The sequence below is a fragment of the Camellia sinensis genome, chromosome 11, assembly GCF_055761805.1.
Source record: "Camellia sinensis isolate YWXY chromosome 11, ASM5576180v1, whole genome shotgun sequence".
Taxonomy (NCBI): domain Eukaryota; kingdom Viridiplantae; phylum Streptophyta; class Magnoliopsida; order Ericales; family Theaceae; genus Camellia; species Camellia sinensis.
This window is the reverse complement of record NC_138971.1, coordinates 150,817,661-150,835,858: the sequence shown is the minus strand read 5'-3', so window position 1 is coordinate 150,835,858 and position 18,198 is coordinate 150,817,661. Positions and strand designations below refer to the sequence as shown.

Sequence of the window (18,198 nt, the reverse complement as noted above, 5' to 3'; positions counted from 1 at the left end):
GCAGAGGGGCAGTCTTTAACCATGTGGCCCACCTTGCCACACCTGTAGCAGGCTCCAGATATTTTGTAGCAGACCCCTTTGTGCTTCTTGCCACACTCAGAACAGGGTGGTATGAAACCACTCCCTTGGCTGGGGCTAGTTGTCGACCCCGTATTCTGTTTCTTGTTGGCCGGGTTGTGCTTGCCTTTCTTGAATTTGAAACCCTGCCTCTTACTACGCCATTCCGACGTTGGTGTTTCAGTTTTCAGTGCTTCAATGTTTGATTCAGCCATCAAGGCTCGGTCAAGAACATTTACATAGTTCGGTAGCTTCAAAACATTGATTCTGTCGAGAATTGCAACATTAAGGCCGCCTTCAAACTTCCTGGCCTTCTTATATTCAGTATCCACCATATGCAGTGCATATCTAGCAAGTTCGGTGAATTTCGTCTCATATTCCGCAACGGACATTGTGTCATGCTTCAGCTGTTCAAATTCAGTCACTTTTCTATCCCTGACACACTGAGGGAAATACTTTTCAAAAAAGGACTCCTTGAACTGAGCCCAAGTCATAACAATATTTGTATCGCGGATCAACATCCATCACCTTCTAGCTTCTTCTTGTAGGGTGAAGGTAGCTAGCAATACTTTATTCGCTTCTGAGCATAGGAATACCTCAAATAGTTTTTCTGTTTCAAGCACCCAAGCTTCAGCCTTTAGCGGTTCCAGTCCTCCCTGAAAGGACGGCGGTTTCATCTTGTTGAATTTATGGGTGAGTGCAATAATATCCCCATCATTCACATTCGCATTAGGTTCCGGCTGTACCGGAGGAGGAGGAGGAGGTGGGGGCTGTTGGTTCTGTTGTTGTTCAAGTCTAGCGGTTATCAGTTCCATCATTCTTTCCATTCTTGCCTCAGTAGATGAGGATTCAGGTTCATTTGCATTGTCCATGTCACTATAAGCAGTTATAACAGTTATAAATTGTAACATAAACAGTTGCATATTTAGACAGTTATCACATCAACACGTATTCAGTCAGAACATAGCCACACACTTTTCAAGTTCATGAGATGCCCTAATTACTTTTCTATGACACCCTATAGCTCATTTGGACACGTGTGTGCGGTATAACTCGTGGTTAAGTATCGCTCTGATACCACTCTGTCACGACCCAAACCCGGCCCTATGGGTTTAGCACCGTAACCGGCCAGTAATCCGAGATTACCGAAGGCCTGCAGAACAGTAGAATAATAAAACAGAGTACAGGGCCTGGCGGAAGCCAATACAGTAAATAAATAATGTCCATTGAGCTGTGATAGTCTGCATGCTAAAAAGATTTTTCATGCATTCATACATACAACAGTACAGTCTATACAATAATTTACAGTCACACAGTGCAGGGACCTAATCCCTTGATAACAGTACAGTAAACATTCAGTCTATACAGAACAGTAGACGGTATAGAAGGGGGAATTGTAAAACACCCCGAAGCCTTAGCACGATAGGCTCGGAACCTCGCAGTGAGGCACAAAGGCTGGCTTGACAAAACTGGAGTCTAACCCGCGCTCCTAGCTCCGATCTGGTGGCTGAGCACCTACATATATATATAAACAGTGAGCTAAAGCCCAGTGAATAACATGATGTGTATAGGGTTTAAGAATGAATGTCCTTACAGTAATGAAAACAGCCCATTAAATCAAATCAGTATTTCAGTCAGTACAGTCATATGTGGTACATCCATTAGCATAACAGTACAGTAAACAGTAGGTCTTAAAAGACCGAACAGTAAATGATGGCCATCAATCAGTAAACAGTAGTGGTTCCACGAGGGAACCGACAGAGATCTCTGTAACAGTGACAGTCAGTAACAGTAGTTGCTAAGGATGCCACAATACAGTTCAGAATAGAGGACATACATTCATTCAATTAACAGTAACAGTTCAGAAAGCAGTGCAGTTCAATTGTTCAGAAGATAATCATTTTGAACATATCTTTACACAGTTGTTACTCACAGAGTTTGGGTTACAGTATGCTAAAGCGTGCCTCCCCAGTCGCCAACCTTACACAGTTAACAGATTGAACACTAAGCTACACAGTTGGGAGATAACATAATTTAACCCCTAATGCCTCGGTGTGTTCTACATCTATCCTCAACAGGATGTCTTAAACTAGGCCTAAGAATGCCTAGAATGGAATGAGGATGCAAAGATGTGATCAGAAGACTGTTTCAAGATTTTCAGAAAAACAGGGTCCCGCTCGAGCGCAGGTTTCCCCGCTCGAGCGGTCATGTGACAAAGGTACACGCTCGAGCGTCAACTTTCCCGCTCGAGCGTACTGTAAAAGTACTGGATGGGTGAAATCTCCGCTCGACGCCCGCTCGAGCTTGAGACATGACTCCGCTCGAGCACCCAATCCTCCGCTCGAGCGGACTGTAAAACAGTGCAGAGATACAGGATGCTCGGATTCCACGCTCGAGCGGCACTTCCCCCGCTCGAGCGGAAGTGCAGAATCTGGGAATTCCAGATTGCACCTCCAAGCTCAAACTCGCATTCAAATGCATCAAAACCGATCCTCTTGGGCCCATTTTCTGGAAAACATTTATAAACACATAGAATAACATGTTTCAAAACTCAATTTTAAGAAATCAAAGCCCAAGGGTGTTTAATTCAAACTCAATTTAAACCATTTTTCAAGCACAAGATGAACATGCAAACATGCATGAATTCAAACCATTTTGAAGCTCTAATTTGATGCTCTAAGGAGCCAATTGATCCAAAAACAAGGTGAAAACATGGACCATTCCAAAATTATGGACATACATGCACCATTTTGCCATGAACTCAACTCCAAATTCAACCAAGAACACATGCAAGCATGAATTACGCCCTATATCAACATGTATGAACTAAAACATGACTTAGCTCTACAATTTAACATGGACCATGCAAGAATTAGTTCAAACACAAGAATGAGAAGGTGAAATTCATACCTAAGTTCCTTGAATGCAAGTCTAGGGGTTCAATCTAGCAATCCACACTTCAATTAGCAAGCAATACACCAAGCAATTCAAGCCAATTCAACAAAATGAACTCAATTCTCTCCTCTAGTCTCTCTCTAGTCGGCAAGGCAAGGAAGAAGGCTGAGGTAAACATTTTTGGCTCAAGTGTAATGAACTCAAAAGTGTATAGGTAGTGGCCCACTCAAGGGCAAGGTTGTAATTAAGGCCAACTCTGATTTTATCAATATTTAATCTAATTTAATTTACCTAATCAGTTTTCAAATAATTATACCATAAAATCACATTAATTATGACGATCATAGGACACCAATCGGTTTCTAATTCGGCCGTCGATAAGGCATTCAATTAGCGGTTTAAACACAAAGACATGAACAGATAATTAATCAATCAAACAGATAGAATATGCAACACAATAGATATACTTGGCTAATTTAGTTCAATTTCAGTCAGTCGGTTCAGTACTTTTAATCAGTTCAATCATCAGTCATAATCAGTCCAGTTTAACGGTAATCGGCGGTTATTCGGTAAACAGTAACGAGGGTTGTTACATCTGCGCCCCCATACGCGGACAGATGAACATTTGGTGAGACATACACTAAACACTCAACACTCTCCCTTCTCTCTATCTATCCCCTGGTGTGTGTTCTAACTTGATCGTCGGAGGGTTTTTCCGGCCACACACCGCCGGGTAGCTCACCGTTATTTGCTCGCAGGTAATCGGACGGAAACGGAGCTCGGAAGAAAGGAGTACGGGCTTACCGGAATATTTGCTCCCCGTACAACATCAATTAATAAAAAAAAAATAATAAAAATTACAAATCATTTTAAAACTATTTTCAAAACTTATAACCAAACAAATTTTTTATTTTCAAATCATAATTAAAAAATTCAAAACTCAAAATACAATTTCACACTCAAATTATTATTCTAAAATTAAACAAAACAAATTTATTTTATTATCCAAATAAAATAAATAAAAAATCACATTCACTTTTTCTTTTATTCATCAAAATATATGATAAGAAACATAATCATTTATTTTCTTGATGAGAAACATAATCATTTATTTCCTTTCTCACCTAAATATGAAACACAGTCGTTTCTTTCTCAGATGCCTTCACAATCCAAACGGAGGGTAAATTTCCCCAGTACTCTATCTCTACGGATAAAACCTAATCCCCGAAACGAAGTTAAAGGTCAGTTGTAGGGGCTGAAGCGTTCAGCAAAGGATTGTCGTCACCATCCTCTGATTGCCCCAAAAAGGTATCGAATTCCTTCAATTGAAGCACAATTGATGTATTCAAATTAGGGTTTTGATTGACCAAATGCGATTCGAATTCCATAAATTGCAAGATACTTGAATTAACCTTGTGGTTTCTATACACATGCATATATGTTTTGATATGGATGATTGATGGTGGATAGATAGAAGCTGATATCAGCTACTGATTCAATAGAATGTTACTTGATTCCACCGAGTTTACTTGTATACAAAAGAAACGTAAGCACACACTTTTACAATTGTTTTTATTTTTTTAATACCAAAATTCTGAGAATTACGCCTTGTTTTATTAGCAGAATTAATAGTGAGGGGATTAATAAGTTATAGAATTAGTGTAGGATTGATTATCCAACTGGATTAGTGGAATAAATAATCCACGCTTATTCATGTTTCTTTTGCAATAGATATGGAAATATATAATTTCTACTATAGGTTTGTTATGCATTTTTAGTTGTAGAATTGAAAAATTCACCAGTTTTGTTGAATAGAATGTTTATTGACATTTAATCCGGACAACAAAACTTGCAGCCAAACTCTAGAATGCGAGTCCCATTGATTAAAAATCCCAATCCTATTCCGTAATCCGTTTAGTCAAACAGGCCCTTAAGTAGTGTTTGGTTCACTCGAATGAGAATGGAGTGGAATGGAATGATCAGAATGTCCGCTATAATATTTTGTCCAGTAAAAAATTTAAAATGCATTTCCAATGAAATCATAATTCATTATTGTAAGTGAATGATCATTCCATAGGGAAGTTATTCCACCTTATTCTCGTGAACCAAACATTAGCTAAATGTTATAATATTTTTAGTTATAGTTGTCAATACAGTCTTATAGTATCTTGCTTTGACAATTTTCTTTGTGGTTGCTTGAAATTTTGGTTACAGGCATTTGAATGCTAATTTTGTTTTTGATGCCTAATTGATAGTGCTACATATGATTGTTGCGTCATATAATCATGCTTACTATGTACTGGAAAATTGTTATTGGGTGGGTTGGAAGTTTTATCACCATGATGTGATGGAACTTTGTCATACAATTAATGGCATAGTTTCTTCTGATTGTGGTGCCAATCAATGAGAAGCTGAAAGGATGCTACAAATTGTTTAAAACCCCAAAAGTTTCAATCGTCTGAGCTTCACCGTTGTCCTCCAAACCAATGATTTTTTAACCAAATTGCACGGGTAGTCGTCTTCATCTCACTGTTGGGATAAAGCGTTATTACAAGACAGCTGATATGGCTGCTTTCGCTAGTTTTTCAGTGAACATATCTATAGAATGTCATTGAGATATTCTGTTGAATCTTTAAATGTGACAAAAGGAAAAAGAATGAGTAGAGTAAATAACATTTACAGGCCTTCATCGCCAAGGAGTTATTCCCTACTGTTTTAGTCATTATAGTTATCATTTTTATTTATTTTTTTCAACCTTTGGAGTATGGGCTATTTTTTGAGAATTTTTGGGGCAGGGATCGTTTACTTTCACTGGATTTTATCAGCAGCATAGCCATTGAAAGTATGGGTTTCATTGTCCTGTTTCTCCCTTTTGACTTCTTTTTCACTTGTTGCCCTTTTCTTTATTCTTTTCTCTTTTTTATAGAAGTGGGGGCGCTGGCAATGATACTAAAGCATGTAAGTGTACATTTGAAGAATGCATAATTAATGGTGTAATAGTGAATGACAAGACTAGAAAGGGAAAGATTACATGGGGAACCTGTACTGCAAACCCTAGGAGTATCTTTTGGCACAGGTTTTATCTGAATTTTATTTTATTTATTTATTTATTTTTTGAAGTTAAAAAGTTGATGATGTTGATGACACATTATGAGTACCAATGCTAAACAAATAATCAAATGGTAAAACAGATGCTAATTAGAATACTTATTAGAAAATTAAAATCTCATGTTGTAACGCCCCGCAAATCAACCTTCTAAATCATGTTTACTTGGGTTTTTACCCAATGTAGAAATATATGAGAGAGAAGCGAATCCATAATAAATAAATAAATTCCAAGACTACCTCTTCCCCATTGAACTATTCCAGTAATTACATCATTATTTGTTCACATTCATCAATAGAATAAAATAGTTCAAAAGACAGGAGGTAGTATATAACAAAAGGGCCAAAAAGGCAGACATTTTCTCAAGGTCTGTCGTTGAATACAAAAAAATGGAATTCTAAATTCCCATACACAAAAATAGCCCGAGGCTTCAACATATAACATCAAAAGAGAGCCTCTGTGGCCCCATCCAAAATCTTTTTCCAAGCCAATCATTGAGGTGGCGTGTCAACATCGTTTCTTAAAAGGTGGTTAGTTTGGATGAGCTAGTGCTCAGTAGGAAATACATTTAACAAGTTATATAATCAATTGAAATACATATGATCATGATATGCAAGTGTTGAAAGAAAAGAAAATTTCAAGTCCATTTCCTTTCAAATCAAAATGCCAAAGCAGGCAAGGATAATAACAATTCTCAACCAAAACACGGAGTGTAAATACGTTATGACGTCTCGATACCAAGTCATAACCCACACTCATTTAATTATCTATATATATATTTAGAAATACTATCCCACATTTGCCGACTCCAGAAACGGCGGGGCAATGGGCACCCAAGATTTTACGTTTCCACATTTACCGACTCCAGAAACGGCTGGCTCATGGACACCCAAAATCACATTTTTCACATTCGCCGACTCTAAAAACGGTAGGCTCATGGACACTCTAAAATCTTTTCCACATTTGTCCGGCGATATGCACAAGACAGGGCAATTGGGCATCTTGACTCCCCGCCTGGGTACCAAATACAACACACAACCCATTACCAACGACCCAACTCAACTATCCAAACTCATACGCTATTTACCCCATTTCCAAAACTTCCCACTTATTGATGTAATCGTTGGATCATAAGAAAAATTATGCTACATACAATGCATAAATTTTCCAAATACATTTTCCGTATGGTTTATTCAACTCGCAACAACATAATAATATTTATCACATTATAAATTCTTCAATTTCATCATTTCTCAATCTTAAGGATTTTTTTCTACAAGTTATCAAAAGTCCATATTTCAATACCAAAGTAAACTCAATGCATTCAATTTCACTATTCAAGAGTCAATTGAACAATCCCCTTTATCAATTGAATTTGAAAACTAGGGTTTCATAAAATTTCGGGCTTTCCTTTCATTTGCATATAGGAAGTCAATATTCATCATCAACATCAAAATCCACAAGAAACATTTACAATCTTTCTCAAAATCATTAGGCACAAGCCCCCCCATTAGTTTAACAAATTCACTTTATTTAACAAAAAGATCTCATGCATTATTATAACTAGGATATTACCACATATGTATCTCAAATCAAGAATATAACAAGTTAAAAGTACCTCTACCTCGAAATGATAGCTAAGAGTTGAAGACCCAACAAAAAAATTTTGATAAAAACACGATCCAATCGGTGAGAATCTTGAATCAAACTTGCTCTTCACTTTTCTTGAAGGATTTAAGATGAATCTTTTAGTTAAACTTGAGGAAATCAAGTGTTTTTAGGGTTAGGGTTCGGAAAAGGGTGATAGAGAGAGAGAGAGGGGTTGGAAAAAGTGAGAGAGAAAAGAGTTTGATGGACTTTTAAGTGTGTTGTCCCGACTAGACCGCTTGAGTGATAGACACAATACAAAGAGACCGCTCGAGCAAACTTTTCACCGCTCAAGCGGTAAACGCAAGGTTCCAGAAGCTTTGTAGAATTACAGTGAAAATACGGGGAGCCTAAATTCTATGCTCGAGCAACCACTTCATAGCTCAAGTGGTCTCGCCTGCAAACAGGCAAGATACTGAGAGCTTTGCATCTACGCTCGAGCGACCGAATGACCGCTCGAGCGGTCACCTAGAACAAAATGTTACACATGCTTTAATGGTAGAATATTTGATTAGGAGATAGATTTCTCAATTGAAGGAAAGAAAATAAAATAAAATAAGATAAGCTAAAGGATATTTGGCATCTTTCTCCATAATGTTTAGTAATATCATGCTCTTTTGTACAGGTGAAGGGTGAATAATTTCACATGACTAGTAAGACGACACTTGAGCTAAGGATGAATGTTATGTGATGCTTGGATATTTTATAAATTTTTTCATTAGGGGAGTTTTGCTATGCTCTCAAGAAAGTAAAAGTTTATAATGTAGTTGGATTGGATCCAATATGTTATGATGGGAAGGCAGTGGTTGGAATCTGAATGAGGTTTCCTTTTGCAAGGTTCAATTCCCTGTCCTATAATGGGCTAAATTCTCTGTTTACTGCAGTGCTGGATAGTTCTTTATGCACAATAGTTTTGTACTTTGTGGAAAAAAAAATTTATTACTTGTTTTTGTTGACTAGTGGGGTTGGGGAAGCAGAATAGTATGTCATTAGGGTGCTTAGATTCCATTGTATAGCAGTGGTAAATGCCTATTCTTTATTTTTTCGGGTACTTGTCATTTATAGACTAATATACATATATGACTGGGATTTGCTTTACTAGTGAATTTTATTTGATTCATGTTGATTCACACACTTAAGCAGCATGCTGATGGTATGGAACAGTTTCTTTTGTACCAATTGAATAAAAAACAGAGTTTAGATGCTGATTCGCTGAATTCTATTACAGGCAGCAAAATCCCACAATTATTGTAATGGAATTAGCAGACAAAGCCGTTGGGTTTCTGTTATCAGTTGTCAGCCTATCCATATTCACTTATTATACTTTTTGGGTCATCATCCTGGTCAGTTTACATTCCATCCAGTTCAAAATTTATGCTTCAAACTTGAATAAATTTGTTGTTTACTTTCTATTTCTATGCAATTTCAGCCATTTGTTGACGACGATCACTTTATCCACAAGTACTTTCTTCCCCAAGAATTTGCCATTCTCATTCCTGTACTTGCTGGTGTGGCACTTCTCTGCTTCTTGTCTGTCTTTGTTGGGTTTGTGATGCTCAAGTCCAAAAAGAAGGCGGCATGATGCTTACTATGACAGCAGTTTTTAATTGGTTTTGAAGACGGCTTTTAGCTATCTGACATCTTGTAGTTTTAAGATGAGAGCAGCTCCTAGGATGTGTGTGTGCGAGTGCATGTGTTTTTCCTCATATACTATCTTGATTCTTGAGTACCATTGAGTCTTCTCGAATTGTTTTTATTTCAGTTGTCGTAGTTACTTTGACGTGTAGGTGACTCTGACTGTTATGTATCATTATGATTTGTGATAGCATATCACTCTTATTTCCTGTTCAAAGTTATCTGTTTAGTTGAACATGCATGTTCAGGATCAGAATTAGTGTTGTATGGTTTTCTACTTTTTGTTAGTTTTTGTTTTTTGTTACAGTATGGTTTTCTACTTCAAACTCGGATAGCTCTTCCAGATTAGTTTGACAAGGACCAACTTTGATGAGATTTTGGAGCATAGATATAATCAAATGCTTGATTTGAGTAATTCTGTATTTATAGGATAGTACTATACTTGAATGGAATTCGTCTGATTAGTTTGATGTCATAAGATTCACAACTTGGGTTTATTTGAGAATTAGGCTACCCATTGTGCCTTCACATGCTTTACCATGAAACTCTGCAAATAGTTGCATTATCTTGATGCAGGAATGTAATTAACAAGCAAGGATCACGCATGGGTGTTGATGCAAATTTGTTTCAAATGTCTTGGCTAGTTTAAATGGGTGGTGCGAAGTTAGGAGGCAAGTTCATCAGGCTAATATACCATATGGGGCTGGTGGGATTAATATTCACTTTTGGGACCGGGGCGGCTCAAGAGATTTTGGGGCCTAAGGGATAAAACTAATAAGCACGTAGCATTAGTAAAACTAGAAGATATATTGTAAGACTAATTGCAAATTCATTTTTTTTTTTTTTTTTATATCAAAAAACCAAAAAAAGAAGAAAAATATAGAACCAACACTTTTTTCTTCATTAATATTAGATTTTTGAGGTCGATGAATTTTTACAATCAAATTTCACTTTATCTCTATGTACGATCATCTCCTTGGCATTTGACATTTAAAAATAAGCACGTAACATTTACGGTGTGTGGACTAATATGTACTATTTGTACCGTTAGCAACTTATGTGAAAAAATTAAAATATTTTTATATATAAGTAACATTATTATTGAAATTATGGCTATTTTTGTTATTTTTTTTAGAATTCAAAATGCACTATACCACTCGTGGTTTTACTCTACATGTGGTTTATCCAGACTTTTGGAGATTAGTAAATTATTCTTCTATGTCGAGGCACGTGCTTCACACTTAGGTCAAGTTTGGCATATTACAAAAAAATCAAAAAGTTAAAAAGTTACTCAAAAAGTTAAAAAGTTAACACTATTCACCAAAAGTCAACAATTACGGCTGCACAACTCTCAATTCTAATTTTTTCCTATAAATCAATTTTTACAATTTTTTATTACACATTTTTCCATAAAAAGTCAAAAATTTAACCCAAACATCTATATTTTCTTCCTCAATTTTTTAGTCCAAAAAAATAAAAAGTGTACTTATTTAGGACACCCCAAACAACCCCTTAATGACGGTGCACTTCAGTATACTAGCCATAGGAAGTCATGTACATATTTTCAATATTTTCAAATATTAATAAGAAGCAAACCACACATGAAATAAATTATAAGAGATAAAATAGTGTTTGCTCAATTTTTATACTAAAAAAGGGATTTTAGTGTTAATATAAAAAATTGATTATATTTGATACGTTAGATGGTCTTGCTTTTTTTGGTTGATGAGATAAAGATAAGTTCTATAGATTATTGAATTACAACTAGTAGTAAAAAATTTTAATTTTTAAAAATTTACGGCCCTTTAAAAATATTCCAAAATTTTGAGGCCTTTCCAAAGTTTGAAGCCTAAGACCATCTCTAACTGTTCACCAAATCTATCATCAAATTTAAATTTTGTGAAAAAGTTTCACTTTTTATGCTTCAACAGTTTCAGCAAAATGGTATCAAATTGAGAACGTCCAAAACTTTTCACCAAACTAAAGATCTCTGGCTCCTTTCACCAATTTACTGCGTGTAGCCGTTGAGTGTGGACCCACTGGACAATCGGCCGAATGTCTGGTCGGATGTCCTACCGGATGACCACTTCAAGCAAAATTTTGTAAAAAATTTACACTAGGAGGTTGACCACCCTGTCGACTACCTTTGTCTTTTCCCCGTTTTGTTTCTTACTTGCTTTCTTCCCTAGTGTTTCACCTCCAAAAGCAACAGACTCCGGCTTCAGGGACAAACATCTGAGCTTGCATCCATTTTGAAGGACATGCTTAAAATAATTGGAGAGTCACAGGAACATCATTCATAAGCTTTGAAAAGAAATCATTCCCTCTTCCTACAAAGAAGCCTGGATACAAAATTCAATTTATTCATTCCTCTCTAATTGTGATTATTTATCTCATTTATTCATCGTTTTCACATCCAAAATATTGCTATTAATAATATATTTATTCAATCAAACATATTAAGATCCATGACATGAATTACCAAGAGAAACACACATATGAAGCAGTGATGAGAGCTTGCTCATGGAAGGGGAAAAAAAATTTCAGTGCCTTGTTTGGTCGATCGTACGGTCGTCCTGCTGGACGTCCTTGCCTTTTTGATGTAAGCTACAGTGCACCTTTGGAACAACTCATATCAAATTGAGAAAATCGCCATTTTTTTACTCAGATTTGATTAAAAAAATACTGAACCATTGAAGATGCTCTAAAGCACTAGTTTTAGTTGCCTTGTGCTCAAACCGACCCTGCTTGACACAGGGTTTTGTGTTCCCAATTAAGTGCTTGTTTGGGATAATCTAAAAAAGATAAAACGTTAAAAAGTCACTAAAAAAGTAAAAAAGTTTATGCTATTCACAAATATTGGGCGAGAAACTGTGGCTTAAAATCAGAGGGTAAAAAGGCAGAATTACCCTTGCTTTTGTCCCTTCCTTTGATATGTAGAGGTGAAAAAAATTATAAAAAAAAAAAAAAACAGAGTGCACTGAACAGTGATGGACACAATTCACTAACATGCACGAAAGCAAATGTGCATGTTAGAAGGGTAGTTCGGTAATTTTGATATTTCATACAATATTTCAATACACATTTTTTTTTATAAAAAGTTAAAAAGTTATCCCAAACAATCATTTTTTTTTCTCTATTTTTTTAATTAAAAAATCAAAAAAATACATTTATGTAGTTCATCCCAAACAACCCCGAATCAATACACTTTTCACCATTAAATTATGTCTCGAAATTTACTTGTTTTAAAATTCTCATATATGATTCTAATATTAGAAATGTATTGAGACAAGGGGCAAAGAGACTTGGGACACAGATTATTTGACCCTTGCTTTTAGTTATGCTGTATCTTTATGACCACCACACTACAATTTGTTTCATACATGGAGACAACCAAACAATTGATGAATACTTGGGGGTCTATCTGATGAAGAAACTCACGCAATGGCCTCGTTTGGAAAGTGACTATTTTAGTAGGCTATTTGATTTTTGGTTATTTTATTAGACTATTTTAGTTTTGTGTTTGGGAAGATGAGATGAGTTTTTAGTTGGATTCTTGTATTGGAAAGTGTGTTGAAATGATATTTAAATTTAAAATGACAAATTTGTCTCTAACTTTTTATTTTTTAAATTGATATAAAGGGGTAAAATGGTAATTTTCCCATTGATGTATCAATTTCGGCTGTGACAGTGTAGGCACAGCCTACACTGTCCAGCGCAGTGATTAATTTTTTTTTTTTTTTAATTTTTTTTTTTTAAAAAACTGTGAACAGTGCCACTTTTTGGCTTATTTATCAAATGAGGCTATAATAGCCTCGTTGGCAGCTTCCCAAACAGCGCCAATCTATTTTAGAAAGGGAAGGCAAGAGAAAAGAGGTCTTCCTTCCACTCTGTCTTCTTCTTCTACATTTTCTTGTCCATCCTTCACTGGGCTACTTCATTTCTAATGCTTGTTTGGTTTGAGTGGCGTTTTGACAAGTCTGTAAAAAGTTAAATTTTTGATTTTTTAGCTTTTTTGAATTAGATCGCATTACCTCTCTAACTTTTTTACACAAAAAGCTAGAAAAGTCAGAAAAAAGTCAAAAAAATTAATTTTTTTACCAACTTCTCAAAACACTATTCACTTTTGTAGAGTAAACTTTAGATATTTCCCGTTATTTATAAATCATGTGAATCAATTAAAACAAAACACAACATTAGCAGAAGTCGAATCTAGAATGAAGGCTTTATTATTCATCCCAAAGACAAATCCCTTGATTTGAATTCAAATCCAGAGAGAGAATTTTAGTGGATCGATTCAAGTCGCAATTGGTTTGGAAATAGATAAAAGGCCATCAACAAGCAACATAATGGATTCAAATTACATTTCATTTTTCTATATCCATCATGTCATCTAAAGCATCTACTGCTAAAAATTATGACCACAACAAAATTGTTTTTATTTGTTCCCCTTTTCTTTAATAAAGTGAATTGAGCATCTTTTTATTTTATTTTTTTGTCGAAAACTTTTGGAAGTTTTTCAAGCTCTTCTGCAGATGGGCAGCACTATTTTTTCTTCAATCTCTTGTTCCCAAATTTTAGCTTTCTTATTTGTTGGCTTGTATGATAATTTTTATGATGCTTTGTATTTTTGTTTCTTATGAATGAATGGTGCTTTTATTTCTGCCAAAAAAAAAAAAAAAAAAAAAAAAAAAACCTTGTTAGGATCTGATTAGGGAACTAGTTTAGATATACAATGAGAGTTTGGTCTAATAGAAGGCTTCCATTAGTGCCAAAATGAGGGTGGATCCTCCGTTCGGTCCTTGTCTCCTCCTCATTCCAAACCATCTTTACTATACGATGGGTTTCACTGGCTTGATTGTGTGGTGTAGAAGGATCTTGGAACAACAAAAATTGATACAGAGAAACACCTACCACCCAAAACGAGGTTGGATCCTGTGTCTAGGTCCTTTTTGTCTCAAAACACTTATCTACCATATGATGAGTCTCTTTAGCCTAATCGTGAGATAGATGGGGTCTTGGGATAGGAGAGGTGCGGACAGAAGATCCATGTTACCCAAAACAAGCGTGGATTCTCTATTTGGATCCTCTTTTGTCCCCTTGTCTCAAATCACATCTCTATCATATGGGTATTTCGGACCTGATCATGTGGTTAGAGAAGACTTGGCACAAGGGATAGAAAAGATTTGGATAAAAACACCTTTCACCCTATGCATATCTTGACAAAAAGTAATTTCAGCTCTCTAGGGACTTCAAAATTTTTGATGTGGATCCGGGTCCTGCCAATTGCCATGGCAAACTGTGTTCAAGAAGCATAAGAAGATCACACACAAGATGTTGAAAATGGTCCATTGTGAAAAATTGATTGACCGGCCTCAATAAAATCAAAGCTATAAACAGGTGGCTGGGACATTCAAAGCACTGAGAACCTCAAAACAAAAGGATGTTCTTATCTGATTTGAAGAAAAATACAAAGACAAACCCAAAAAAACTCGGATAACCAAGAAGGAAAATCTAATTTTCACAAGGAGAAAAATGGCTCACGGATGAATGATTTTGAGTCTTGCAATGCAGAAGATGAGAAAATTGGATTATGTGTGTGAGTACAGGAAGAAACTCCATCCTTGCATTATCAAACTTCTGCATTATGTGCATGTCTTGAACAGAACAGAATTATCTGTTGGCAAACTGTGTTTGGGAAGATAGAAATCTGCAAAAGAATGCATAGTTTCAAAATTATGAGTGAAAAAGAGAAGAGATCTTGCCAAAATTTAGTTTTTGTTTCAAGTTCACCATGAATCACGTTTTGATGATCTGAACCATTTATTTTATAAAGCACTCATAACCATTTTATTTTATCACGTTTGTCTCCAAAATATAGACAAGTATGTTTTTGAAAATACGCCATCTATTTTTTTAGAGACAAACACGCTAAAACACAAGTGCTACGATTATCAAATCGACTATTTTGTTCAAGGATAATATATACAGATGACTCTATAAAATAAACGGTTCAAATTATCAAAACGAGAACTATAGTAGTCCCCATAGGCCTCTCAAGTTCTTTCAAGTTAAATTTTGAACTTGAGAGAAACTTTACCCTATTCTTAAATTTTGTTTCAAATTTGGCAACCTTTTTATCTAGCCATTTGAAAACTCAATCTACAATTTTAGCAATAGCAAGTGTTTTAACTAGTCATTAAAAGAGCTCTCATGTGTTTGCTCAACGTTGAACTTTCGGAGGCAAAAGTAGTAAGTAAAACATACATAAAACATGCCAAAGTTTAGTAGTAGTTTTTAATGCCTGTGTTTGGAACTTGAAAAAAAAAAAAAAACAAAGGATGGAAATGCAAAAAAAATTGGAGTTAAATCTCTGTCACTTTTCCTTTTTCTTTCTTTTAACAAAGTCTTCCTCAAATTCAAGATTCAACCACAATCATTACTTCATCAAGACCATTAATTTGTGCAACATCATCCCTTACAATGCTAATATTTACAATCATTATACCATACCAATATTTACCATCATTACTTTCCTGTTATATTGCAGAAAATGTTAAAGAATCACAATTTTTTTTTTTTCACAAATTAATTTACAATGATGTGACAATTTCTAATTTATCACATACTTAATTGTATATGGCCTACTTTTGATTTCTCATTTTTTTTAATTTTTAGATACAGCTAACATGAATACACTTAAAAAAAATAATATTTGTAGAAAAAAAAAATTTAAAAATTTACTAAATACTAAAAATAGAAAAAAAAAAATCTGTAAATTTTCATATTCTTATGTATTTATTAATTTTAAAAAAATATTTTACTTTTTAAATATATCTAGATTAGACACATCCAAAAAGTAAAAATTTTGTTCAAAATATTAAAAACATTCACTTAAAATAAAAAGAAAAAAATCCAAAAAGTAAAAACTTAGTTTTCAAAAAATTTAAGTTCAAAAATTGAAACCAAAATAATTTCAACGACTCAAATAATTACCATATGAATATTTGTGAACTCTTTTTCAGTGAGTGATTTTTGAAAAGTAAAATAGAAGTGAAAAGAGAAAAATTATTCATTTCTATTTTCTCATTCCTTTTTTCTTTCTTCATGAATCTCTCTAAAAATTTTATAAGATTCTTTTTTTTTTTTTTTCTTTTCAATACATCGGAAATAAATTTATTTTTTTTGATTATGTAACGTATTCTGAACTAACTTATGTGCACCAGACTAAATTCTTACACTCCGAACAAACTTTCTGGAACAGGGTCCCCAAGGTATAAGATACAAAAGCAGCAAAATTCAGTCACTGGTTTTGATCACAAACCTTACAAAAACATAAACAAAGACCCAATATTTCATCAATCATCAATCCAAAACCAGACAAATATATACCTGAAATCCCTAAATCTATCTATAATTATAAAAAAAAATATTTGATCCACTGAAGTTTGCTCTGCCCGAATTATCTAAATGAATATGTTACGTGTAAGATATTCATTTCAACCCGGGTAAAGATATTTTACATGTAAGATATTCGTTCGAGCAATTCAGGCTGAGAAAATTTTAGTGAATATTCATTTCAACTGGATAAAGAAACAGTAAGATATTCATTCGGCCAATTCGGTTAAAGGAAAATTCGGTGGATATTCATTCAACCTGGTAAAGATTATATTAGATGTAAGATATTCATTTAGACAATTCAGTGAATATTCATGTCAACCCGGTAAAAATTTGAACAATTCGGGCGGAGAAAATTTGAGTGATGTAGCAGTAGTCTAATTATAAATGAATCATTAACAAACATACCTGAGATTGAGAAGCAAAATTTCAAGCCCAAGAATTATCAAATGCCGCCGAAGTGATTGCCTGAGAGAACTCCGGGAAGCTAATCCTTCCATCGCCATCGGTATCGGCCTCTCTGATCATCCCAGTGAGCTCCTCCGCCGTCAACGCGTGTCCCATCTTCGCCATCGAATGCGCCAGCTCCGCCGCCGTGATGTATCCGTTCCCGTCCCGATCGAACATCCGAAACAGCTGCTTCAATTGCTCCGCCGTGTACGGCGACTTCGCCGGAAGTAGCTCCGGCGCCACCAGTAACACGAACTCTGAGAACTCCACGAGACCGTTGCTGTTTCTATCCGCTTTCTGAATTAGGGTTTCGATCTCATCGGGACTCGGTTTCAGACCTAGCGATCTCAACAGCGAGCCTAATTCGAGTTGAGTTAGGCTTCCGTCGTTGTTCCGATCGAATGATCGGAAGATTTCTCGGAGCTCCGAGAGCTGTTCGTCGTCTAGTGTCGCTGATTCCTTGCTGTTCATCATTTTCTATCAACAAAAAGAAAATTTTCTTCAATCATGTAATTCTGTATTTTCTCATCAATTTCTGGCGGTGGATCCAAGAAAATGGGTGTTTGTATTTATTTTCTCGGCTTCCAAACAGTCAGTGAATTAGACCGAACAAACAATTGGATTCGTGCCACCCTCTCTTTGTCTTGTGTATCAATGTAGAGAGACACGGTGAGATTAGTATTGTAATGATTGTTTGTTGTTTAGAGAAATGACAGATCCGAAGTAGAAGCAGAGAAAATTAATAAAGATTTGACGAAGTATTAGGAATGGAAATGAGGAATTGGACTGGGGGGCTTGAAGAGACTTTTTTCTACTCAACTTGAGGAATTGGGATTCCCTTGCTTTCCTTTTCAAAATTTATTTAAAAAAAAAAAAGAATTAGAAATTAGTTTGAAGAAAATGTTACAAAAATTTTAAAAAAAACACTCATGATTTTTATTTTTGGGTGATAATAGATTTTAGGAAAAATTGGTAAAACATCCTCTCTAATTTGGGTAGTAGAACACGTC

General features: G+C 35.2%; 2 protein-coding genes across 3 annotated transcripts; one reads left to right on the top strand and one right to left on the bottom strand.

Moving 5' to 3' along the window:
• Window positions 1-4,042: 4,042 nt before the first annotated feature.
• Window positions 4,043-9,557, top strand: DPMS2 (dolichol phosphate-mannose biosynthesis regulatory protein-like protein). Of its 2 annotated transcripts, none has more exons than XM_028211733.2 (3): window positions 4,043-4,260; window positions 8,934-9,048; window positions 9,135-9,557. In XM_028211733.2, exons 2-3 carry the CDS (start codon window positions 8,959-8,961, stop codon window positions 9,285-9,287), a joined length of 243 nt encoding a protein of 80 aa, XP_028067534.2. In that variant the 5' UTR covers window positions 4,043-4,260; window positions 8,934-8,958; the 3' UTR covers window positions 9,288-9,557. The 2 variants fall into 2 exon arrangements, with proteins under 2 accessions (XP_028067534.2, XP_028067535.2); XM_028211734.2 differs by lacking the exon at window positions 4,043-4,260 and adding an exon at window positions 5,885-6,028.
• Window positions 9,558-14,837: 5,280 nt separating this feature from the next.
• LOC114270286 (putative calcium-binding protein CML18) lies at window positions 14,838-17,971 on the bottom strand. The gene is made up of 2 exons (XM_028211735.2): window positions 17,147-17,971; window positions 14,838-15,050 (listed from the first exon to the last, which is right to left on the bottom strand). The coding sequence occupies exon 1, from the start codon at window positions 17,660-17,662 to the stop codon at window positions 17,168-17,170; it is 495 nt and encodes a 164-aa protein (XP_028067536.2). The 5' UTR covers window positions 17,663-17,971; the 3' UTR covers window positions 14,838-15,050; window positions 17,147-17,167.
• Between the last annotated feature and the right edge of the window lie 227 nt (window positions 17,972-18,198).

What these genes read in the sequence shown, in the direction of transcription:
- DPMS2 (XM_028211733.2), top strand. Translation starts at nt 8,959, where the DNA reads ATGGAATTAGCAGACAAAGCCGTTGGGTTTCTGTTATCAGTTGTCAGC. An exon ending in CTTTTTGGGTCATCATCCTG is followed by an intron (nt 9,049 to 9,134) that starts GTCAGTTTACAT and finishes ATGCAATTTCAG; the next exon opens with CCATTTGTTGACGACGATCA.
- LOC114270286 (XM_028211735.2), bottom strand. Translation starts at nt 17,662, where the DNA reads ATGATGAACAGCAAGGAATCAGCGACACTAGACGACGAACAGCTCTCG.